This window comes from Drosophila miranda, chromosome XR (genome assembly GCF_003369915.1).
Source record: "Drosophila miranda strain MSH22 chromosome XR, D.miranda_PacBio2.1, whole genome shotgun sequence".
Taxonomy (NCBI): domain Eukaryota; kingdom Metazoa; phylum Arthropoda; class Insecta; order Diptera; family Drosophilidae; genus Drosophila; species Drosophila miranda.
In genome coordinates this window covers 43,312,611-43,338,170 of record NC_046674.1, presented here as the reverse complement: position 1 = coordinate 43,338,170, position 25,560 = coordinate 43,312,611, and the positions used below count along the sequence as shown (strand labels likewise).

Genomic DNA, 25,560 nt, shown 5'->3' with positions numbered 1-25,560 from the left:
TAACAGCTGGCACCCCTACTGGGGCTCACCTAAGGCCAACCCAAGAGGGAAAACTTTAGCCTCCTTCCTAAACCATTCCAACTACATCCTCCTAAACGACAAATCCCCCATCCACTTCTCAACACACAAGACATTCACCCACATTGACCTCTCCCTAGCATCAGCAACTATTGCTCCAGAACTCCTCTGGGAAGTAATAGACGACCTCCACGGTAGCGACCACTTCCCCATACTAATCTCTCTCTTCAACAACCCATCCCTCCCAAAATTTACCTCTAAACCGTCCTTCAAACTGAAAAGAGCCGACTGGGACCTCTACCAAAAACACATCCATAAACTCAACTTCACTACCCAAACAAGCGACAACGTCAACAGGGAAAACGCTCTAATTAAAACGAGGGGGAACGTTGTGAGTTGCTGCGGAGAACGCAACTCTACAGTTATACCCGATACTAAGTCAGTATGGCTCTCCTCCGGCAGACGCCGCTAATATTAAACGACACGACAAGGAGTGCGTGCGAGAGAGACAGAAAATCAGTCTGAGCGTGACGTCGGGGGCTGCGTAGCCAGTGCAAATTGATTTTATCCTTTTGGCTATAAAAATGATATGATCTGATCCAGATTCAGCAATCTGATAGATATGGTCATTATCTATGATTCTGCGTTTTTAGTTTTCTCGGATGTGCAATATTGTGGATGCAACAGATTTTCGTCCTTTGTGGGGGCGGAAAAGGGTGGGGCGAAATTCTGAGATATACGTTTTATAGTGAGATCTAACAGAAGTGCGGATACCAAATTTGGTTACTCTAGCCTTAATAGTCTCTGAGATTTGTGGATGCCCCAGATTTTCGTCCTTTGCGGGGGCGGAAGGGGGTGTGGCGAAATTTGGACACGAAACGGTCAAGGTCCGATATCACAGGAGTGTGGATACCAAATTTGGTTGCTCTGGCTCTTATAGGTTCTGAGATCCTTGAACTCATATTTTGCAATTGGCAAAGCCGACCATGAAACCTGTGTGTTAGAGAGAGACAGAGCGAGAAAGAATGAAATTGTTTTCTTGATTCTGGCTATAATAATTATACGATCTGGTTGAGATTTTACACTCTAGAACATATAGTCATCCTCTACGATTCTGCGTTTTTGGTTTTATCGTATCTTTAAAAATGTGGATGCCACAGATTTTCGTCCTTTGTGGGGGCGGAAGTGGGCGGGACGAAGTTTTGAAATATTTTTGTAGCAGTGACATATCACAGAAGTCTGGATCCAAAACATCGTTGCTCTAGATTTTATAGTCTTTGAGCACTAGGCGCTGAAGGGGACGGACGGACGGACGGACGGACGGACGGACGGACGGACGGACGGACGGACGGACGGACGGACGGACGGACAGACGGACAGACAGACAGGGCTCAATCGACTCGGCTATTGATTCTAATCAAGAATATATATACTTTATGGGGTCGGAAACGATTCCTTTTGGACGTTACACACATCCACTTTTACCACAAATCTAATATACCCCAATACTCGATTTGAGTATCGGGTATAAAAATAATAATCCAAAGCGCCCACCTTTCCATCCCCCAAAACACCACTTTCTCCCTCCCCCGTACCGTTCCCTGGTGGAACAAAGAACTAGCAATCCTTAAAAGTTTAAAAATCACTAAATGGAAAAAGCTCAAACGAGACATAAACAACACCACCTACATAGAATATAAAAAAGCAAATGCCAAATTCAAAAGAGCAATCAGGGAAGCTAGGCAGAAATCGATTCTTGACTTCACAGCCCAAATACACCCTAAATCAGACACATCCTCAACATGGTCTAGCATCAGACGACTATGCGGACTTTACCCTGTCATAAACATTCACAATATCTTTAACCCCCACACCCAAACAGACACAACCAACCAAACCGAAATAGCCAACTCCTTCGCCCACACGTGGTCAGAAGAAGTTCATGATCGTAATTTCTCCCCAACATTCCGTTCGAACAAATCCCAAACAGACTCTCTTATTAACTATACCCCAACTCCATCAGCACTAGAAATCGAAAAGGACATTACACTCATAGAATTCTCATCAGCTCTGTACTCCCTGAAAGGCAACACCCCCGGCCTCGACCGAATCTCATACTCCATGATAAAAAACGCACCCCCCACCCTCAAAATCAGAATAATAAACCACTTTAACAAAATACTCGACTCATACATCCCACAATCGCTCAAACTCAGCCTAGTCCTCCCGATTCTAAAACCACAAAAACCACTAACAGACATAAAATCCTACAGACCCATATTACTTAATTCATGCCTAGCCAAAACGCTCGATAAGATAGTGGCAAAAAGGTTGTGGTGGTTTGTTTTGAACAACAAATTAATTCACAACAGCCAACTAGGTTTTAAAAGAGGCAAATCGGTAATAGATAGTCTACTCTACGTAGACCACCTAGCTACCAGAGCCATTGCCCTAAAAAAACATCTCACCTTAATATCCCTTGACTTCACCAAAGCTTTCGACAAAATAGGAATCCACTCCATCATCCAACAACTAAAAAAATGGAAAGTAGGTCCACGAATGTTACAATACGTCATAAACTTTATGTCAAGAAGGAAAATCCTTGTGAAAAGTGGCTCGAACCTCTCGAACACCGTCCCACTCCCCAACGGCACACCCCAAGGCTCCCCCATCTCAGTTATCCTTTTTCTTATAGCGTACAACTCACTCTCCGAAATCTTATCCTTTCACAAGCAGATCAAATTCAGTGCATACGCCGACGACTTCCTCCTTATCATCCAACACAACAAAAGGAAAAGCCCCACAACCGACATCCAAACAATCCTCAACCAAATAAACAACTGGTGCACTCAGTCAGGTGCAGACCTATCCAAAGACAAAAGCCAACTTCTACACATATGTCGCAAACATAACTGCAAAATTCCTTACTGGCAACACATCCATCAACCAAAACTACTCACTCAGACTACTAGGCCTCACACTCAACTCTAGATACAACTGGAACTCACATATCAATAAACTCAAAATAGACCTTGCCAAGCCACTGGGCATTACCAAACACCTCTCGTCCTTAAAATACAACTGCCACACCTCATCACTTGTACAAATTATGAAATCTCTAATCATATCCAAAGTCGACTTCTGCCTCCCCATATACGGTTACGCACCAAAAAGCCAGCTTAACCGCCTGAAAACTACGATTAACGCAGCAACAAGAGCCGCTCTGGGTGCATTCCGCACCACACCCACTAACAACCTTCTATCCGAAGCCAACTTACACACCTTGGAAAACAAGCGAGATTTTCTAACTGACAAAATATTTAAAAACCTCATCCACGCTAAAGACACCCCCCCCCAAAAAAAAAAACACAGACTGCTTTGCACGATTGACAGAGCCAAACAAATATCCCAGAATAACCTCATACCGTTCTCCCCGATTAAAACCTCCAACACCAATAAATTCAACATGGCAACCATCCTTAAAGCAACCAACATCACCCTATCCAAACACGATAAAAACACCACCCCCCCAATAGTCTTCCACCAACTCTTCCACACCATCAAATTCAACCTCCACCAACACACCTTCCTATACACAGACGGGTCCAAAGCAGCAGGCATTACCAGCTATAGCATCTGCAATGAGACATCAACCATAAAATCCGGACTACTTCCACAGTACTCCTCAGTCCTTTCCAGCGAAATCATAGCTATCCACGAAGCCATTTTATTAAGCCGCAACAAACGCGGAAGATACGCTATCTGCACAGATTCACTCTCCTCTATATCCGCAATTACCAATCCCAACAATTCCTCGTACTACCTCATCACAATCCGTAACCTCGTCACCAAACTTTTCCCAAAAATAACAATTATATGGATACCTAGCCACATTGGCATAAAAGGGAACGAAATTGCTGACACCGCAGCCAAAACTACCTCCAAACAACCCCTCATATATACCCCCAATCATAAATCTAACGACATCTCACTATTCCTTAAGAAAATCCTCATATTGAAACAAACAGACCTCCTCACTAAGACTTCCCCCTGGTACCAACAAGTTATCAATCTATCTTCCACTCATCCTCCCCCCAAAAACCTAAACAACCTTAACAGAAGACACCAAGTCATCCTAAATAGATTGAGACTAGGGCACACAAGAATCACCAATGCCCACTACATGGATAAAACATCCTCCAACGCATGCCCACTGTGCCACAACCCAACCATAGACATAAGACACATACTATACACATGCCCCGCCCTCTCTCTTCAAAGATCCTCAATATTCCATAGCACCGACCCCATGCAATACATCTCCAACCCTAACAACAAAAACGCAAATATAATCCTCAACTATCTAGACCAATCTAAAATCATTCACTACATATAACCTCATAAAAAATCATCCCTGTACATATACATATACACAATTAGTATATTAGATAATAATTCCTTCACAACATAAAATAACGTATAGAACCAACCCTGTACATATGTATATAAGTACATACATTCTCAAACGTATAATAATACTATAGTGAGCTTAAGGCCTCAGCAGCTATAGCCCCAAACCTTGTTAATACCTAGTTTTAACTATTTATTAGCTTTATATAATAATAATAATAAAACTATTTATTGTTGGCTTAAATGTTACCAATGTTCCCAATCGGGCTGAAATTTTGGGGTCTGGATTATATTTTAATGTTCTAAATCACAAAAAATTCAATCCGATCAGAGCAATATATAGTATAGCTGCCATAGAAACCATTGGCCAAATATCGTATTTTTGAACTTTGATCTCAAGTCGCCACTTCCAAACGTTGTCGAATCGGGCTGAAACTTTATATTTTATTGTTTTATATCAAAAGGAACATTTTTAGACCCTGAGACTTTTGATTCCGAAACATTTTTTTTTCGCCCATACAAATAAGCGCAAGCCTAATGTACATATACTATTAGTCTTTAAGCCCACCACAATTGCTTCAAAGGTAACTATGTTGAACCCGTTGAGCTTTCATACTCAATGGCTGCCAGTGAGAATCAAATGCCCGAGGACGAGCAACACCGCATTGTGGTATTGCCTTGTCCGACTGTTGGCCACGTCAAAGAAGCTCCGATGAAGTCACAGCTATCTACTTCTCCACTTTCCTCTCGTTATCTTCCATTTAAGATAAAGTCGGACCTTGCAAAGTGGCACCTCAAAGAAACCATATACTCGCGGACGTAAGCCAACGCAGAGGGTGCTTCTCACTTCAACAAATGTGCTAGCAGATTTTTAAAATACAGCACAGGATCATGAAGCAAAAAAAACGGCCAAGGAAAAGAATCCAAGGCGGCAATACCAGCCAAGCTGGTTCCGAGCTGCCGGCTGAGCGATTCAAGAATAATAAAATTTGTTTAGTCCACCTGTAGGTGGAGGTCTGTAGGTCTGATGCGAATATGTTTTAAAAAAAGCAGTGGCCACACCCGAACCACTTACCCTATATAAAAACGACGGGGAATGTTGTGAGTTGTTGCTGCGACCGCAACTCTACATTTATACCCGATACTTAGTCGGTTTGGCTCTCCCCCGGTAGACATTGAGCGACAAAAAGTGTATGCGAGAGATACAGAAAATCATTCTGAACGTGTCGTCGGGCGCTGCGTAGCGACCGAAAATTGACTTGTTGCTTTTGACTATAATAATAATCCGATCTGTGCAGGTTGGATATCACAGGAGTGTGGATACCAAATTTGGCTGCTCTAGCTCTTATAGCCTCTGAGATCTAGGCGCTCACTGTTTGCGATAGGCAAAGCCAACCATGAAACGTGTGTGTTAGGGAGAGACAGATCGAAAGAATATGAAATTATTTTCTTCATTCTGGCTATAATAATACGATCTGACTCAGATTCTGCAGTCTAGAAGATATAGTCATTCTCCACGATTCTGCGATTTTGTGTTTCTCGGTTTTAAACTAAAAAGTGAGGCCAAAGCATCCTTTTCACTGTCACTTGGTCCCTCAATGTCGAAGTAAGAAGTAGTACAAAAACAACGTGCTAGACTAAACCCCACACAGCGCACCTATCATTACGGCAGAGAAGGATTGATCTTCGACATCATCGCCAGAAGTATCTGGCACGAACGCGAAGGTGAGCAAACCCTCTGCGTCGTCTGCAAAAGCACAAAGGGCGAAAAATAACACCGAGATGGTGAAGGGGAAGTCCACACATCAGACGCGGAACGCGCCGAGAGCCAAGGCACCACCAACACCTTCTAGACAGAAGCAGAAAAGACGGATGACTCTACGAAAGCTTCCGAGCTTGAGCCTGAGCTGCAGGTAGCCATCATCGACCGTGGTCATCCGGAGGGGATGATCTCGGAAGTCAACTGGCGGATGGCTGAATTAGAAATTCTGAGTGAGTCCAAAAATGACGTCGTTGTTCACGCAGACAACTGGTTTGTATGCGTATGTGGTAACGTGGAAACTCTTGAATTTCTCATATGTGAAAAAGTTCGGGGTTTGAGTGGTCGCGGATACCGTCTTTCTCACACCACAATCAGCAGGTAAGCCAGGTAACCAGTATCGTGGAAAGCTACGATCCTGACGAATGCACTATGCGAGAGGAAGGACGGAAAAAACCTATACCTGGCCTCTGCATAATCAACATATAAAGAAGAGGACCCACCCTCGGAGGATATCACGGCACTTGTCCGTCAAGCGCCGAAGCAGGGAAACGACATTGTCCTGGGTGGCGAAAAATTCCTGGGGAAAGTCGCTGTTCGAGTACATCCTGTCCAGAAACTTTTTTTTTTGTGCAACTGGGTGACCACCCCACTTTCCGCAACAGGAACCGTGCAGAGGCTATAGACATAACCCTGGCCTCGAACAGCGGCTCCATAGCCATCGAGGATTGGCATGTATCAGGCGAGTGCTCCTTTTAGGAGTACTACACGATACTTTACAATATCAAATGGGAAAGGGAGAAGATCAAGGCCTCCCGTAATTCTAAACGACAGACTGGATCCGATTCTCAAAAACCAAAAGTCTTATAATCCTTCGCACGGGAGACTAGTACGTCTAGTACAGAAGCGCCACTGAACGTTACACCAAGGCTCTACAGAAATCATTTCTCAAATTCTGCCCGATCAGCCGACCCCCAACGTCCAATCGCAACTCGTGGTGGATACGGGAGCTTAGCAAAATCAGGATGGAATCGAGGAAATTCTGCAGCAAAGCCAAAGTGATGAACACACAAGAAGGCTGGTATCCATATCATCACATATTTAATGCCTACAAGAACACCTGTAGGAAGTCGAAAAGAGAATCATGGGCGGCCTTTTGCGAATCCATGGACAGCCCCACAGAGGTCTCAAGGCTTTTAAGAGTACTGTCAAAAGCGCTTACTACACCTGGCCGGCTGCGCAACCATGTCGGTACGTTCGCAAAAAGTAGCCGAGAATCCCTAATACTTCTCATGAAAGTCCAATTCCCTGGTTGCTCGGACGTTTTCGGTGACTAGCTAACTAACATCTAACTAAAGGGTAGATCAGTTGAGACCGCACTGCACGAAGTAGTTAGGCATGTTGAAAAGACTCTTAGAATGCGTTGGGGTGACAACCCAACAATCTACCTTAAGTGCTAGGCTGAGACGTCTTCTTCGAGAACCTGGACAGCCTGGTGACCATGCCGATAGGGAAATTGGCACTCTTTATTGAGACCTCGGGGTGGTTTAACAAATCTCCCTAATTAGAGGACACCATCACATGACAAGTAGGAGCATCACAGTGGGCAGATCTGCTTTAGATATGTTAGATTTTGATGGCGACATTGATAATGAAGAAGAAATTTAAGACAATTTAGATGAAGACGCTTGTGAGTGTGACGGGCTTGACGTGGCGATAAACGAGGGTGTAGATATGTCGGAATCAGCACTTTAGTCCGATTTTTTCTTATATGACAGTACGGCTTTTATATTGTCATCATCAACTTCGATCACTTCAATTACATCTCCGACACCGAAACGCAAACACTGTCCGCTTGCTATCATTCACCCTGAAGATGCAACAATGATATAAAGTTAAATTTGAAAGTGGATGTCATGCATTTGACAATGATCCAACAAATAACACCATAAATGATGCTGGCGCGTTCTGGATTAAAATCCGAAATCAGAGGCATTCAAAAAAATATTGAGGCGTCAACAAAATTCGGTGTTAGATAAATCGGCTGGAAGAATTTGAAAGTCTCGACACACCATATAAATATTTTGAATATCTTCTAAATGACGAAACCATAACGCACATTGTTCAACAGACTAACGTTTATGTCGCCCAAAAAAACATTACGACTTTATTTATTACAAAGAAAGTGGAATACGTCAATATATGCCAGTATTTCACTATCCAAGTACCCGTAATATTGCAGAAAATATGTGGTGAAAGTAGATGTGTGTAACGTCCAGAAGGAAGCGTTTCCCGCCCCATTAATTATATTCTTGATCAGCATCAATAGCCGAGTCGACTGAGCCATGTCTATCTGTTCGTCCGTTCGTCTGTCCGTCCCTATCAGCTTCACCGTCCCTAGTGCTCAGAGACTATAAGAGTTAGAGCAACAACATTTTGTATTCAAACATCTGTGATATGCCACAGTTACAAGTGTATTTCAAAATTTATAGCCAGAATGAAGAAAACAAATTTCAGGGGTACCCCAGAAACCTCTTTTAATCGAGCTCGAAATGTCGTAACGAAACTCTCTCTTGGTTGGTTTACAATTTTTCGTCAAATTGCTTTGACCACCTCTTTATGAACTCAAGCACGCCCATGGTCTTATTTACCATGGTAGAAATGTGTTCAGAAAACTTTAGCTTGGCATCTAATATAACACCAAGATCATCCACCAGGGTAATTCTCTCAATTCTCTCTCCACATAGGGTATATGGAGCCAACCAGGGGCTAAAACGATGAAATGTCCTAACTTTGCATTTCGAGACATTACGGTGTAACAAGTTTGCACAGCACCATGACTGAAAGTTATTGAGATCGGATTGCAGGCGAGAATTGAATGAAATGTCCTTATACTGGACAGAGAGTTTAACATCATCCGCATACATTATTACTCGAGAGTATGTTAATACCAAGGCAAGTCATTAATAAAGAGTGTGAAGAGTAAGGGGCATAGATGGCTGCCCTGTGGTACTCCCGAAGAAACCTTGACTGGTGAAGAGAGGGAGTTTGTGAAGATGTCTCTTTGAGACCTGGAACAAAGATAGCTATAAAACCATCTCAGGAAGTTGGGCGTAAACACTAAAAGGTCAAGTTTATGTGCTAGAAGGGAATGGTTTACAGAGTCGAATGCTTTACTAAAGTCGGTTTAAATAACATCCGTCTGTAAGTTACCTTGAAAGCCTTTAATAATGAAAGAGGTAAACTCTAAAAAGTTCGTGTTGGTTGATCGTCACCTTATAAATCCATGCTGAGTTGGAGATATATCTAAGTGACTTGCAGAGATGTTGCAAGTGCGGAGATAAAATTCGTATTATGCAACCTATTGGAAAAAATTTAGTTTTTGTTGAAGAAATCGTTTTTAGATTTTTACTGGATTTGTTTTCTTTGTTTGATCAAATTAAAAAATGACCGTTGAAAAAAGTGTTATTTAGAAAATTTTTTTTTTTTTATTATATGAATATGACATCCAAAAATGTAGTATGTACTTTTGTTAGAAATTGATTAATCGGTGTATGTACTTATTCTCTTTATGCTCTTTCTTGTTTTCGTTTGATATCTAGCTGTTTGTGAGCTGTATGTGTTTTTATCACTTTGTGTTGTTATTTTGAACCGTACTAAATGGAGAAAATACGTGTAAAAAAATTAAAAATGTTTGATTATCAAACCGTTATTTAAAAAACGTGTAAAAAAAGACCGTGTAAAAACAAAACTAGGTGTACTTGATAGGGTCGGAAACGCTTCCTTCTGGGTGTTACACACATCCACTTCCACCACAAATCTAATCTACCACTCATCGAGTATCAAGTATAAATACACGGCAGTCTCAGTTTGTATATACCTATTTTATGAGTAGACACATAATGCATGTAATGCATATTGTATTTATCTTATGCATATATGTATGTACATATGATTAAACTAAAAGTGAAAAAAGACAACACGTATTACATCATTCCCTATCGTTACCGTACTAGCTAATCTAACTGGAATTCTTACTTAGAATATGCGCGTTTTGAGGGGGAAAAGAGGATAGTACGCCTTCGAGTTCATGTTGGTCATGAACCCGCACGCTTTTAATTCTAAGCCACACTGGTAGAGAGACTTAAAAACGCCTGAGAAACTATTTTCGTCATTTCCGTTCCAAAAATGTTAATACGATCGCATCGATTTTTGTTAACCTAGTAGATAAAAGCATTATCCCGCGTGTAGATTTATTCCGAAAGCTTTGAAATTGTGGTTTTCCCATGATTTTGCGATTGTAAGGCAAGGGGACAAAGGAAGCCTGTAAAAATGTTAAATAACGGCCAGACTAGAGGTGGCTCTGGCCTCTTTTTTATTTTTAGATGCTTAAAAATATATATATGTTTTTTTATTTCTTAGTCCTCTTTTGCCAAAAATTGTATTCTTGGGTGATTCTTGCGCACAGCTTCTACAATTTTTTCGTTAGACATCGTTCTTTATATTGTATTGTCAAGTCGGCGGCACAATATTTTCTTCGTATGGTCGTATTCCACCAGACTTCAGTCCAACTAACGGTGAGACCAGATAAAACGAGGGGGAAACGTTGTGAGTCGCTGCTACGCTGCATTAGTACCCGATACTCAGTCAGAATGGCTCCTCTCCGCCAGATGGCGCACACATTGAACTACGAAGAGTGTGTTATAGAGAATAAGAGAGAGAGAGGGAGAATGAGTAAGCGCGTGGCTGGGTTTGCGTAGCCACTGCAAATTGATTTCTTCTTTCTTGCTATAATTATAATCCAATCTGATCCAGATTCGACAGTCTAGAAGATATGGTCATTCTCTATGATTGAGCGTTTTTGGGTTTCGTCCTTTGTGGCGGCGGAAAGGGGCGTGGCAAAATTTAAAAAAAAAACTGGATTCAGTGTAATATCGAAGCAGTCTGGATACAATTTCGTTGCTTTAGCTCTTGCAGTCTCTGAGAACTAGACGTCAAACTAGACGGACGGACCTACAGACAGACATGGCTCAATCAACTCGGCTATTGATGCTGATCAAGAATATATATATGTATATGTATACTTTATGAGGTCGGAAACGCTTCCATCCATTATCCCCACAAATCTAATATACCCCTACACTCATTTTGAGTATCGGGTATAAAACGTTACGGGAAAAGAAGGCAAGTGTTGAGCAATAAAAACCTTCATATACAGACAGGCTCCGGTTTTCACTTTCACAAAAGTTTTCCGAAATCACATAAATTTGTGCTTCCGTTTTTACAACCAGCAAGATTTCTACGTTTTAAAAACGAAACATTTTCCTCGACGAAAAGTAAACGGTTTTTTATGTAACAAAATGTATCTTAATTGCAAGGCTTGTACCTTCCTTATAAAGGGTTTTTTTCTTAACCCAACCTCAAACTTGGCTTGAAAATAATTGGTTGGGGCAACAAGAATTTTCGTTTTTTATTTGCACATAACAGCACAGACTGTTCTCATAACATGCGCATAACAGAACAGCAGGGTAAGGACAGCATTTTCCCGCCCATTTAATTCAAAATTTTGGTGCAACAATTAAATTTGTTAACCATTAGCAATTTAATTTTCAATATGCAAGCTGTTACTCGCAGAGTAGCAGACATGTTAAATATACAGGTGTTGTATTTAAGATGTCTCGATCTTCTTAAATCGCGCACTTTCTGACGTGGTTTTGCTTCAAAACAAGTAATTAAGAATTTTATCACGCTGTTTATTTTTGAAGCAACCAGATCAGCTGTTTTTGTTTGTTAGAATCGATGAAAAAATTAAACATATCGACATCAAATTTGTGAGAAAGGGATCATCTAAAAACGACACGAAAAGTAAAATTTTTTCGGAACAGCATTGATTGATAGCTGTGACGGCTACCAACACCATCACATTATATTTATCGCTATGTCTGTTTATATCTCTGTCCGTCAGTCTAAATAAGACTTGAAGTCTGTTGTCATACGACCATGACATCCGTGGTATATGTATATTACAGACACTTCGTAAGCATATCGATACAAGAGATCTGTCGTATCGAATTAATCGAATTAATCCTTTTTTCTGCCTATCCGTCTTCTTCGGTCCCTTCTTTTCTCGTTTTTAGGCTTCGTAAAAAAATCGCTTACAGGGCAGTTTTTATAAGGAGGCTCATGGGCCAGGAAGACGGGCATGGACTATAATGCTTATCATAAATCATATGTACATACATATATACATATATTTTATCAAGCTAGAAACACTTTCTTCTGGATTTACGCACATTTAATACATATACATATGTACCCCTGTAAGGGCTCGCGCACACTATAGCTGAAAGCGGAGCTGAAATCGGAGCTGATAGCTGATTTATAAGCTCTGAAAAAAAAAACACACTGCACCGGTGCAAGTGCGCACATTGCAGACTGAGCTGAGCTGAAAGCTGGAAAAGCTCGCTGAAATCAGCTCAGCTTAGTTTGATCGACCAAGCATGTTTGTTTTTTCAGCAAGCTGATTGCTGATTTTGTTCAAGTGTATTGGTTCATAAGTGATCGTAAATGGGCTGCGAAACATTGTTAAGCGAAATTATGGTTAACCCAGCGCTGGGGAATAAGCGGGATTATTAAAAATATTTGAATAATAGTTTTATTTCTATAATTTCTGGAAGGCGATAAATTGGGCAAAAAAGTTTTATTATTACCATTTTCATATGTCAATAATAAATATAATATACTATGTCCCCAAGTACAGTAAACGCTCGAAAGACATCACAATGTTTATTATTATACAAAATAAATAATAATTGAAATATGTAATATTAATTCGCAGTGGCTTTTAGCTTTCAGCAATCAGATCAGCCGACAATGTACGCACCTGCAAGCTGATTCTGCCTGAAAAAAGCTCTCAGATCAGCTGAGCTTTCAGCTCCGATTTCAGCGCCGATTTCAGCTTCGCTTTCAGCTATAGTGTGCGCGCGCCCTAATAGTTTGAGTACCGATTAGATATCTTTCTATCCTTAATAACAATGATTCTTGCTATGGCACCTAGATGTTAATTAATCGGACCATGATATGTTTTAGCTGAGGTAGGTTAGGTTAAGTTAGGTAGACGCGTTTGTCACGCTGGCTAGGAGCCCGTCACATTTACGGTACAGATATACGGACAGTCTTATTTATGTGTCGCGGAGTGTATGGTAAGGTTAATGAAAACGAAAGTGATTAAGATTCGTCCAAAATTCAACTACATGTGTATGCCAATATATGAATGCATTCATACACATAACAGAATACGATATATGTGTGTTCAAATATCAATGATTTTGGAACGGGGAGAGAATAGTTGTCGTGGGAGCGAGCATTTTGACATCAACATTACATATGTGCACAAGTGTGAGCATAGGTACATATGAATACTTAAACGTGCAAAAAAAATATATATATAAATGTTCCTGGATATTTTCATACATATGTATATAAATCACAAGCGATTCCAAGCACAATACAGGTAAAATAAGAGACTGTATACAGTTTGAGGCTACGTCCAATGTTTACAGTTGTAGTCGTGGGTGAACTCGACACTAAAAAATAAAATATATGTATATATATGAATTATATTTATATATTAATCCATACATATGTATGGATTTATTTATTCGTTTCTATCGTTTTAACTTATATCAAGGATGTAGCAAAAAAAAATAGCTATGTATATATCTATGTATAAGGAATTTAAATATGTATGCACTAAAAATAAACAAATTCATACCTGTTTGCAAGGAGTTATAGCTTTTGCCTTCAGTTAATAATGCAAAATTGCCTGCGTTTAGTTTGTAGAACGGTAAAAAACAGACGCTTTGTGTTAGGTGATGCAGACCTCCCCTGCCAATTGTGGTATCCTGTGCGCGTGAGCTAGCGTTAACAAAGTACTTTTGTTTAACAAACTTCCTACACAGTCTTAAGCACTCACATACAGAAAAGAACAATGATGTATTGATTTTTCACAATAACTAAACCAGCACGTCACATAAATACAATTTTTTGAATGTTCTGAAGTTATTGAAACATTTCCAACGCGCGTTTTTTTTCACCCGCTTAAACTGACTTTTTTAATATTTTAAAACTAACATTCACAAACTAAAGAAAACGAAATTGTTTCTAAATTATTTATATGATCGGGGTCGGTCTTATCTAAATAAGATTAAAAAATATTTAGCCGTTTGATGTTCTTTACAAATTTAAATTAATAAATTGATATTAGATTTTAACAAGCGTGATGCCAACCTTGTTTATTACCAGCGTAATTTGAAAAAGGCGTTAAGAAATATAGTAAGTGCAATATTTCTCACAATTTCGTTCAAAAACTAGACGATGCTATTCGATATAACTAATCAAGGGAGTCGATCAAGAATTTATCGGTTCTGCTGCGCTACGCACCCGATGTATTCTCTTTACCTTTTGGCCTATCAACTAATAAAATGTGCTAAAGCCAAATTTGAATTGATTTGTCATCTCTCCCGTGTTTAGTGTTTCTGAGCAAGCGAAAACACAACAAAATAAATGTACGCTTATTTAAATTACAACTAAGATAAACTCTTTGCTCTTACAAATCATAAAATTTGCTGTTAAGGTTTAACGTTATTAGGCATAGGGTAGTACATTTTTTGTATGTAAGCATACAAATTTTATTTTGTTTATGTGGCATATGGCAGTTCAGTTTACTTGTAAAAAAGGCCAAGTCCATATTTGCAAAAAAAAAAATGTTATAATCTATATTTTTTTGTATATCTTGTTATGTTGTGAAGCAAAGATAAATTATAAATTGGTTTATAGACTGGAAATATTTTTCTCACTTGAACCTATGTGAAAATATGTGTAAATGTGTTAGTGAATGACTAATTGTTAAAAGCGCAACTCAACATGGCTGACTTTACTGTGGTGAGCAACGAGTAATCTGTCGGTAGTGCTGCCTCTTTTCTTTTCAAGCATTGGTGCTCGCTCGCGCGTACAGAGTTTATCAGTAGGGGTTTTTGTTTTAAATTTATATTATTTTATCTTCAATGTGTAAGGAATAGATATTTATTAAGAGCCATACGCCTAGTAAATACAACTGTTTGTGCTGTGGCGGTTACGCTTCACAGTCTATTAAATGGCAAATAAAACTTATAAATGGTTGCATAAATTTGATATTATAAATTCAATTGTCATTTAAATTTTTATTTGATTGACATTCTATGTATTCATTTCGCAAAATTGTAGCATTTTGAAATAAAATAACATCAAAAACGGAAAAAGCAATACTAATAAGAAAATCAAAGATCTCTGCAACTAAGAGAAAAGGGGAGATTTTTCAAAAAAAATAAGTACATATGTATTATTATTATTATTATTATATAAAGCTAACAAATAGTTAAAACTAGGTATTAACAGGTATTTACCTGTACATATATGCATTACAAATTATTTAAATAACTGCAAAAACGCCGCTGGGTGTGTATAATCTTCTTTTACAGAAAAGTGTTGATAATCAATAAAAAACCTATTTATATTATTGAACTTGAAGTGGAATCCTTAAGTAATCCTTATAACTAAAGTCGAAAACTATCTTTCAAAGATGACGCAACCGCTACCCATCCGCTTTCAGGAGCATTTACAGGTGAGTGTTAAACGATTGTACTGCCTGACGTTTCTTGCGCTGTTAGTCCACGAGCAATGCCAGTATAGTGCATACAATTGGTATACATATATGTACATACATATGTGTGAACATATCTCTTATTCCAATTATGTGACGTATGTACATACATACATATTTAAGTAACCATGGGTCTGGCTGAATGGAAAACCACTTGTTGATCTTTTATAAACCAAAACTTTATTGTATATACAATTTTGTGAATAAATTGGTAGTTAAATGTATGTACATATGTATGTCCGTAAGTTAGTTCCAGATTTAATTGTGGGCGTTCTTTCTTTTTTTGGACTAGCTAGGAAAAGTTTCATTAAAAGTGAAATGGCGGCTATGTAAAATATAGTATAATATAATTTATGTATATAAGTAAATGCATAACTAATTCCGTCTGTCCAGGCGTTTTTCCGCTTCTATTTCTCTCTGTATACATGCGTATGTATACATACATATGTACATACGTACATAAGTTACACCAAGCGACAAAAAAAGCCGCTCTCTGAAATTGCATGTATTTCTCACATCTCTAGTCGGTGGTTTTTGCAAATTTTAGCTTCTGCGTCTAATTTTTATTTTCTTGCTGCCGTCAAATAAATTCGTTTTAATATCATAGTCATATTAGGAAACAAATTATTTCTAAAACAACACGTCTGTAACGATTTTTAGTTAACTTTGGATAGATTGCAGAAAAAATTAATTGTAAATAGAAAACCTTGACTTTAACCTGCAGGGCCAAGAATCTGGAAGCATAAGATGGCATTTAGGGCATCATTTGGAGTGGTGCGAAGAGCTCCACAGATGCATAGGGCGGCAGTTCGCTGATCTTTGCGCCGTTGTGTGGTGATCGTTCTTTTTGATAGCGCCGGCTATTTCTAGATACATATGTATATCCATCGTTGCCTTCTTCACTCTATCTTTGACGTTCAGGTTCCAATTAAGCTTTTTGTCAATTACCAACCCTAAGTAACTGGAACCGCAACTGAAGGAGAGCCTGCATCCATTTAAAATGGGGGGTTGAAAGGTTGAGACTTTATATTTATTTGGGAATAACACGATTTCGCGCAAGTTTTGGGGGTATTTCCTCCAGAAGATAATTGCAACGTCGTCCACGTTGCAACTATCTTGCGAGGTGCCTCTGTTCCTGTTCCCTCCCCCAGGTCAGTCAGGGCTTGCGTAATGGCACCTGTACGACGTTGTTAAAGGCTCCCCTCGATAACGAGAAAAGTTATTAATGAGTTATTATTAGTTAAAGTTATTATTAATTTCTTGAAATGCAGAGATTTCTCTACCACTGAGCTTCCTTCATGAAGTGCCGTTTAAACGATAAACTGATTGGTCTAAAGTCGTTTAGGATTGAGGCTTTCCCTTCTTTGGGTGATGAAGACTATCTTTGTCTTAAGCCACGCTTGTGGTATTGTACCCACTGCCAGTATCTTCCTGAAGATACATTGTAGCCAGTTGATGGCTATGTCCCCGGCCTTTTCCCCTTTTTCCCCGGCCGGACCTGGCGATTAGAACGGGTTGAGGTGTTTACTAATCAAAGTTACCAAAAGGGGTGTGCCGGCTCGATGGTTGTACACCCGAGGAAATGAGTATCGAGTAAAATGTGTATGGATTCCTCACTGGAGTTACTCTACGTGCCATCATTCTTTTTAAGGTACCCCACCGAGGGAGTAGTTGTCGAAAGGATCTTGCGTAGCCTTGCGGCCTTTAACGTTTCCTTGATTTCAGAGCAAAATTTTTGCCAAGAGGCCCTTTTTGCTTTCGTAGATTCTTTTTTATACAGTGCCAGACTGATTTTATAGTCTTCCCAGTGCTTCTCCTCGTTAGCGCTTTTGGCTCTGTTGAATAGAGTCCTGCAGCTTTTACGTACTATATCTATTTGTTTTGACCACCAAGGGGGTTCCATTTTTCCCCTAGGTTTATTTGTGGGGCATGCAGCCGTGAAGTCTTTGTTGCATGCTTCCGTGAACCTGTTCACTAGACGATCTAGGTCGTCCATTGTGTCCGGGCCTGCCGTCAGAGAAGGAATGGTCCTTTAGGACTTTCCAAATCTTGACTATGTCTCACTGAGGTGAGGTCAATAATCTGCTGTCTATTTTTAATTATAAAAGTGAGGTCGTTGACCTGATTACAAATACAAAAATTTTAGTTTAGGATGAAGCTGAAAAGTGAGTCACTTCTTACATTTGTGTCCGAGCTTGGGTGTAGTGAGCGTTGGCATCGCAACCTATTAGTAGGGGAGTGTCCGACCCCTCGCTGTAGCTGGCTAGCTTGCAAACGAGGTCATTAGGAGGATCACTTTTCTTATGGGCCATGTAGGACGACAACAGCCTTAGATGTGACCCTTGCAGCTTTAGGCTTGTCGCCGTGTAGTCGCCATCGAGCATCAGCTCTGTGTCCGACGAGACACCTTCTGGGGCCGGCTCCTGCTCGACTGGGTTATCGACAGGATGCGCCTTGCGCTTGTATATCTTAATGGTGCCTGAGCTTAAACCGAATTTCAGCCTTTTGGCAGCCTCTATCGGGGCCAGCGACTTCTTTATTACCTTGGGCAAGTCATCCCCCGCCACCTTACCAGAAGTTAGGGCAAGTTCGCAATATTGCTTAACTTCCTCTCCAAGGTGTCAGTTTTGGGAGGTGCTTTGCCACCCACCCCGGATTCGGGATGGGACTTTCTCGGGATCCCACAGTTACTTTCCACCGTACGGGTATTACCGGCTGTAGAGCTGATTGGGCCAGGCCTTCGGGCCACTGCCTTTCCATGCTTAGGATTCATTGATCACGAGTATAGGATATAAATATGATGCACATATAATTCTTTGTATGAGAGTATGAGCTTCCCTGTCTGACCCAGTTGTTTTAATATCGCCCGACACTTTGAAGGTAGGAAAGTAGTCGTTCAGGTATAGTGAGAGAAAGAGCTCGGGTTAATAATACAATTGTCGGATCCGATATAAAACACAGATATAGAGCGCAGATGGTTGACTGTAGACAAGGGTAAGGACAGGCAAGCCGTCAATAAAGTCATGTCGTGACATGGGTACTAAGCTATTACCTTCGATTACCGAAAACCCAACAGCACCTAGTGAGTTAAAATCAGTACGAACTATCACACATTTTTATCTGATTGCAATGAAGAAATGGTTTTTATGGCAGACAAGTTCTGTTCGTATATCGTGATACCAGAAGACTGTGGAATATACTACAAAAAAGTGATGAAGCCAAGAAGAATCAATTTAACACAAAGAAATTTCAGTTCTTTTTGAACAGGGAGGGACGTTAAACTGAATCCGAACATTTTTCAACTTAAAGATAAACTCTCATACCTATACGTCAAGTACTGTCCTGTACTGCAAGGTAAAAATACCCGGAACGCCTATTTATTGGTAGTGTGGGACTTAATGCTAAGACAGATCCAGCAAACGGAAACAGACAAGATAAGAATTTTTCTGGTGGTAATGTCTGAACCAAAGTCACATACCCGGCATCCGAATATGCAGTATCATCAGCGTTCTTTGCCGCTAGAATAGAAAACGAGATAAGTTTCTAATCAATCGGAGTTGAGCTTTCAGCTACCGGCTTGTAAGGGAAATTAGCACTAACAAGTCCCGCAGAGTCAACTTTTTGCGTCGGGGTGACCTGTGAGAAAAACCGTTTTGATGGTATTTATTGTGTAAGCTCTAACAACTAGCTTAAGCCAATCGTATTTTTCACACATGCATTTTTCTGCATTTTTAAAAAAAATCCAACCAAAATGATATATCAATTGGTATTCAATACCCAATCTAATATAATACTTTTCGGTGGCAATAGAACGCGCTGGCGATCCACCGACTCTGATCGCCGCTCTGTTTCACTAGGGCCTCTATCTCGATCCGGAGCTGTGAGGAACTTTATTTCGACACGACGCAAGGAGTTTATGCCTAATGCGCTAGCGTCGCCCGCTTTACTGTTCTTGCGCGTAGAGTTATGGCAATTATTACGTTTCTTGTGTTAACGATGAGCTATGTCGCGTGGAGCTATGGCAATTATTACGTTTCTTGGGTTAACGATGAGCTAAACCGCGAACTGTTGAAGAGACTCTCAGTAACGTTGTACCCTATCCTTCAGCTGCAGACCATGAACTTCTCGTAGGTGGGCACTTCCATATTGACGCTCCAGGGCACGCTTAACATCCTCATAATTACAAGGTTGTTTAATAAGTTTTGCGGTTCTATAAGAAAAACACAATTTTATGGTCTGAAATACACTTTGTTATTCCACTTGTTACAACGAGATTCCATTTTGTGAATTCCATCCCTGAAAGAAAGAATCCGGAAAAGCCTCAAAATACCAGGCACCGTAAATAATTTTTTTTAATAAAAAAATCTCTTACTTTTAATGGACCTAGAAAAACACTATTTACACCAAAATCTTTATTTTTGTACAATCTCTGCATTGCCGAGATTTGGCGAACATTCTAACACAGAAGCCGCAAATTACTGTTGAGTTTTATTTTAAGCGAAAAAAATAAAAATCATAGATAATCATTATTTTTTTGTTTTATTTTTTTTGATCAAGAATAATGATTAAGTCTAAGTTTTATCAAATTACTCAAAAATAATGATTATCTGTGAAGAAAATCGTAAAAATTGAAATATGTTTATTACCAAGTAATTTTTATTATATAACTTATAATGATTACGCGCCCCTCAAAATACGCTTCCACAGCTGTTATGAAATCATCATTTGATGAAAAACGCTTTCCAGGCATGTATTTTTTTAGGTTTGGAAACAGATGGAAGTCGCTATGGTCTAGTCTGTCAAATACGGTGAATGCTCCAACAATTCAAACTTTAATTCATAGATTTTAGCCATTGTCAAAATGCTTTCGTGACACGGTAGATTGATGAAGAATTTTTTCTTCTGAAAACCGAAAAAGTTTCACGAATTTTTTCCTTCAGCTGGTCTCAAAGGATACAGCCATATTACGAATTTATTATTTTACCAGTTTGCAAACAAAATTATTTTTGTATTTGAAAAAACTGATGCTAACAACTTCTTGACCGATTTCTGGACACTTACTCGTCTTAGTGATGAATCGTCGCACAAAATCCACTGTATCCTTTCGATAACGGTGTAAATGTTGCTGAGCAGGTTTTTTTTTTCCATTTTTAGCGAATGTTGCACACATTTTGCACACAGCTCCCTGAAACTCAAACTTCAGTCAAAATAATCCATATACTGCCCACTGAGACGCCTAGGGCTTCTACTAAATCTCTTTCAGTCACTCGACGATTTTCCAATACTTTATCCTGTTTTTTTTCTACGATTTTTAGTGTTCCTGATTTTGTACGTCCTTCACGTGGATCGTCTTTCAGGTCTTGTAAACCATGTTTAAAGTAATTAAATTAAATTAGGCTCAGAGAACTTATAAACTTTCAATGTTCGTTCATAAATTTCTTTTGGTATAAAAAAAAAAAAAACAACCACTGCACGAAACTTGATTTTTTTACATTGTAAAAAAGTTCTATGGCACGTAGATACTATTTGATTAAAAAAAAAAGATTTAAATTAAACTTCACATACGGTTATATGACGGATGTACCAATATAAAAAAAATTTGGCTAGTCATATCGACTCTCTTTTCGAACCGCAAAACTTATTGAACACCCTTGTAAATTTATCCGCGTCGGGAATGAATTGCAGTAACTCAGCAGCAAGCCCCTTCAAGGAAAGGAGCAAAGGTGCCGCGCGGTCAGCTCAAAATTTCGGTTTTCAAATTTCGATTAAGATGTTGCCATTGCTTTAACCCCCACGTTTAAACGTATGGGATTTTGTTTGATCTCATCTTCCAAACGCTGAATTGCTTCAGAGTTTTCCTGATGTTTCTTATCAGCGTTGTCCTGATGTTTCTTATCAGAGTTGTCCCATTTCTCATTCATTTTTTTGACAAAGCCTTTAATTAAAGTAGCCAAGGCTAAGAAGAGAAACTCCTGGGACGTCCTGACCACAATTCTTAAAAAATAATAATTGAAACTAGTAAAAATTCTGTGTCGGAAATCTCAGAGGAAAAAAAAAAACTACATATTCTTCTTCTTCCGGCTTGAGTTTTTTTTATCAAAAACTTGAAAAATGTGTTTTTATAAATTGTATTTCAGAGTAAGAGTGTCCGTCCGTCTGTTTTGTTTGACGCCTAGTTCACAGAGACTCTAAGAGCTAGAGCAACCACATTTTGTATTCAGACTTCTGTGATATGCCACTGTTACAAGTATATTTCAAAACTTTGCCCCGCCCACTTCCGCCCCCACAAAGGTGGAAAATCTGTGGAATACACAATTTCAAAGATACGAGAAAACAAAAAAAAAGTGTATTTAAAAAATTCGCCCCACCCCCACACTCCTGTTAGATCTCACTGTTACATGTGTATTTCAAAATTTCGCCCCACCCCCTTCCGCGACCACAAAGAACGAAAATCTGTGGCATCCACAATATTGAAGATACGAGAAAATTAAAAACGCACAATCATAGAAAATGACCAGATCTACCAGATTGCCGAATCTGGATCAGATCGGATCATTTTTTTAGCCAAAAGGAACTAATAAATTCGCAGTGAATATGCAGCGCCCGACAACACGTTCAGACACGTTTTCTGTCTCTCCCGCACGCACTCTTTGTCGCTCAATGTAATCATACTGACTATGTATCAGGTGTAAATGTAGAGTTGCGGTCGCAGCAGCAACACACAACGTTCCTCCTCGTTTTTATTTGTTTTTCTTACGGAAAGAAATCTCATCCGTACAATATTAGGCAAATAGGCAATTATCTTAGTCGGAGATCAGTTCCAAACTTGAGATATTATTCTCCATCGACTAAGCAATCAATTGAGCTATTTATTTGACTAATGCCAGCTATTAGATGATCAAACCTTGGACGACGTACAGTTTCCTTTTAAGGAAAAGGATCTCTTTGAATTGAAATTATTGTTTTTTTTTCTTTCTCACTAAATTATAGCATATGAAAAAAAAAATATTGATTCATTTTTAAAGATTTTAGAGGCGTTTAAACTGAAATGTGATATGTGTGAAATGTGTGGGACAGGCAAGACATTCCTGATTTCGTTGATTCTGACAGAAATGCCAGAGAATGCAACAGAATTTAGAGTAGGGCCCTAACTATTATTGCTGGGTGGAGACGTCTCTTCGCCGGAGTCGTGTATAGCTAGTGGGCCAAGTTAAAGACTGCGCAAGTCATTATGAAGTTTGACCTGATACTTTGCTTTCACTTTGGCGATTTCATCTTTGACCGATCCTACTTTTAAGTCTTTATGAATATTTTTATTCCGTATGTACCATTGTGATAGTTTTAAGTATCTTCGATTGATTCCGCTGGATTATTTCTAGATTGATAATGCAAGCGTTTGCGCATAGTTCGGAGCTATATGTCCAAATTGGTTTGAGAACTGCATTGTACAAAAGTACTTTGTACTCTAGTTTTAGTGGCGAATGGACGTTTATAAGCCAATGTAGATGACTAGCTTTAAATTTCAGTGGGTTTGTCTTAGCTTCGATGTGTTTACGCCAAGTGAGCCGTCTATCCAAATGGACACCTGGGTATGTTACTTCGGTATGTTACTGGTGGGCAAGTTTGTCTGTTTATGGTGTTTGCCACGAGATGAGATGATAATTGTTCCGTTGCTCTTTTTGCGCACTTAGAGCGCCTTAATATGGCAGCATCATCAGCAAATGTCAAAGTTGTTGTATGATGATATAGATGATATACAGTGACGGTCCAAGCACGCTACCCTGGGGTACAAAAGCTTCAATTGGATGATATTAAGAGACGAAATCTTTGTATCTAATTGCGACACTTCTTTGCTGTGGGTATGGCTCCAATATTATAGGTGCGCTGTGGAAGTAACATTCTGATTTTGTGAATTAAGCCACCAAGCCAAACGCGGTCGGTATTATGGTGAGAAAATATACTTAGCTGAAATCGTGGCCCGACGCTTTTTTATACCCGATACTCAAAATGAGTATTGGGGTATATTAGATTTGTGGTAAAAGTGGATGTGTGTAACGTCCAGAAGGAATCGTTTCCGACCCCATAAAGTATATATATTCTTGATCAGCATCAATAGCCGAGTCGATTGGGCCCTGTCTGTCTGTCTGTCTGTCCGTCTGTCCGTCTGTCCGTCCGTCCGTCTGTCCGTCCCCTTCAGCGCCTAGTGCTCAAAGACTATAAGAGCTAGAGCAACGATGTTTTGGATCCAGACTTCTGTGATATGTCACTGCTACAAAAATATTTCAAAACTTCGCCCCGCCCACTTCCGCCCCCACAAAGGACGAAAGTCTGTGGCATCCACAATTTTAAAGATATGAGAAAACCAAAAACGTAGAATTGTAGAGAATGACCATATCTTTAAGACTGCGGAATCTGAATTGGATCGTATTATTATTATAGCCAGCATCAAGAAAACAATTTCATTTTTTCTCGCCCTGTCTCTCTCTAACACACACGTAGCATAGGCGGCTTTGCTTAGAGTAAAACATTAGCGCCTAGATCTCAGAGACTATAAAAGCTAGAGCAACCAAATTTGGTATCCACACTCCTAATATATCGGACCGAAACGAGTTTGTTTCAAAATTTCGCCACACCCCCTTCCGCCCCCGCAAAGGACGAAAATCTGGGGATATTCAACAATCTCAGAGACTATTAAGGCTAGAGTAACCAAATTTGGTATCCGCACTCCTGTTAAGTTGTGAGTTGCTGCGGACACCGCAACTCTACAGTTATACCCGATACTAAGTCAGTATGGCTCTCCTCCGGCAGACGCAGCTAATATTAAACGACACGACAAAGAGTGCGTGCGAGAGAGACAGAAAATCAGTCTGAGCGTGACGTCGGGCGCTGCAAAGCCAGTGCAAATTGATTTGTTCCTTTTGGCTATAAAAATTATCTGATCTGGTCCAGATTCAGCAATCTGATAGATATGGTCATTATCTATGATTCTGCGTTTTTAGTTTTCTCGAATGTGCAATATTGTGGATGCAAGAGATTTTCGTCCTTTGTGTGGGCGGAAGGGGGTGGGGCGAAATTCTGAGATATACGTTTTATAGTGAGATCTAACAGAAGTGCGGATACCAAATTTGGTTACTCTAGCCTTAATAGTCTCTGAGATTTGTGGATGCCCCAGTTTTTCGTCCTTTGCGGGGGCGGAAGGGGGTATGGCGAAATTTGGACACGAAACGGTCAAGGTCCGATATCACAGGAGTGTGGATACCAAATTTGGTTGCTCTGGCTCTTATAGGTTCTGAGATCCTTGAACTCATATTTTGCAATTGGCAAAACCGACCATGAAACCTGTGTGTTAGAGAGAGACAGAGCGAGAAAGAATGAAATTGCTTTCTTGATTCTGGCTATAATAATTATACGATCTGGTTGAGATCTTACATTCTAAAACATATAGTCATCCTCTACGATTCTGCGTTTTTGGCTTTATCGTATCTTTAAAAATGTGGATGCCACAGATTTTCGTCCTTTGTGGGGGCGGAAGTGGGCGGGGCGAAGTTTTGAAATATTTTTGTAGCAGTGACATATCACAGAAGTCTGGATCCAAAACATCGTTGCTCTAGCTCTTATAGTCTTTGAGCACTAGGCGCTGATGGGGACGGACAGACGGACGGACGGACAGACG

General features: G+C 39.7%; 2 protein-coding genes and 1 long non-coding RNA gene across 5 annotated transcripts in view; 2 read left to right on the top strand and 1 right to left on the bottom strand.

Moving 5' to 3' along the window:
* LOC117186126 (broad-complex core protein isoforms 1/2/3/4/5) overlaps positions 1-14,494 on the bottom strand; it is a 96,811-nt gene extending 82,317 nt beyond the window's left edge. Inside the window, exons 1-2 of one of the 2 annotated variants that reach the window (XM_033386276.1) lie at positions 13,962-14,494; positions 13,661-13,773 (exon numbers count right to left, since the gene is read on the bottom strand). In XM_033386276.1, the coding sequence (XP_033242167.1) occupies positions 13,661-13,662 (2 nt within the window). In that variant the 5' untranslated portion in view covers positions 13,663-13,773; positions 13,962-14,494. The remainder of the gene's footprint in view (positions 1-13,660; positions 13,774-13,961) is intronic. The other variant, XM_033386277.1, reaches the window with a different exon arrangement.
* LOC117186130 lies at positions 12,068-12,941 on the top strand. Its single transcript, XR_004471268.1, has 2 exons — positions 12,068-12,223; positions 12,325-12,941. It is a non-coding gene; the product is annotated as an uncharacterized LOC117186130 (long non-coding RNA).
* Positions 14,495-14,645: 151 nt separating the features above from the next.
* The window catches only part of LOC117186125 (clathrin heavy chain), a 71,559-nt gene continuing 60,644 nt past the window's right edge, over positions 14,646-25,560 (top strand). Inside the window, exons 1-2 of one of the 2 annotated variants that reach the window (XM_033386272.1) lie at positions 14,646-14,754; positions 15,706-15,848. In XM_033386272.1, coding sequence (XP_033242163.1) covers positions 15,807-15,848 — 42 coding nt within the window. In that variant the 5' untranslated portion in view covers positions 14,646-14,754; positions 15,706-15,806. Of the gene's footprint in view, positions 14,755-15,028; positions 15,131-15,705; positions 15,849-25,560 lie in introns of those variants that run through there. The other variant, XM_033386273.1, reaches the window with a different exon arrangement.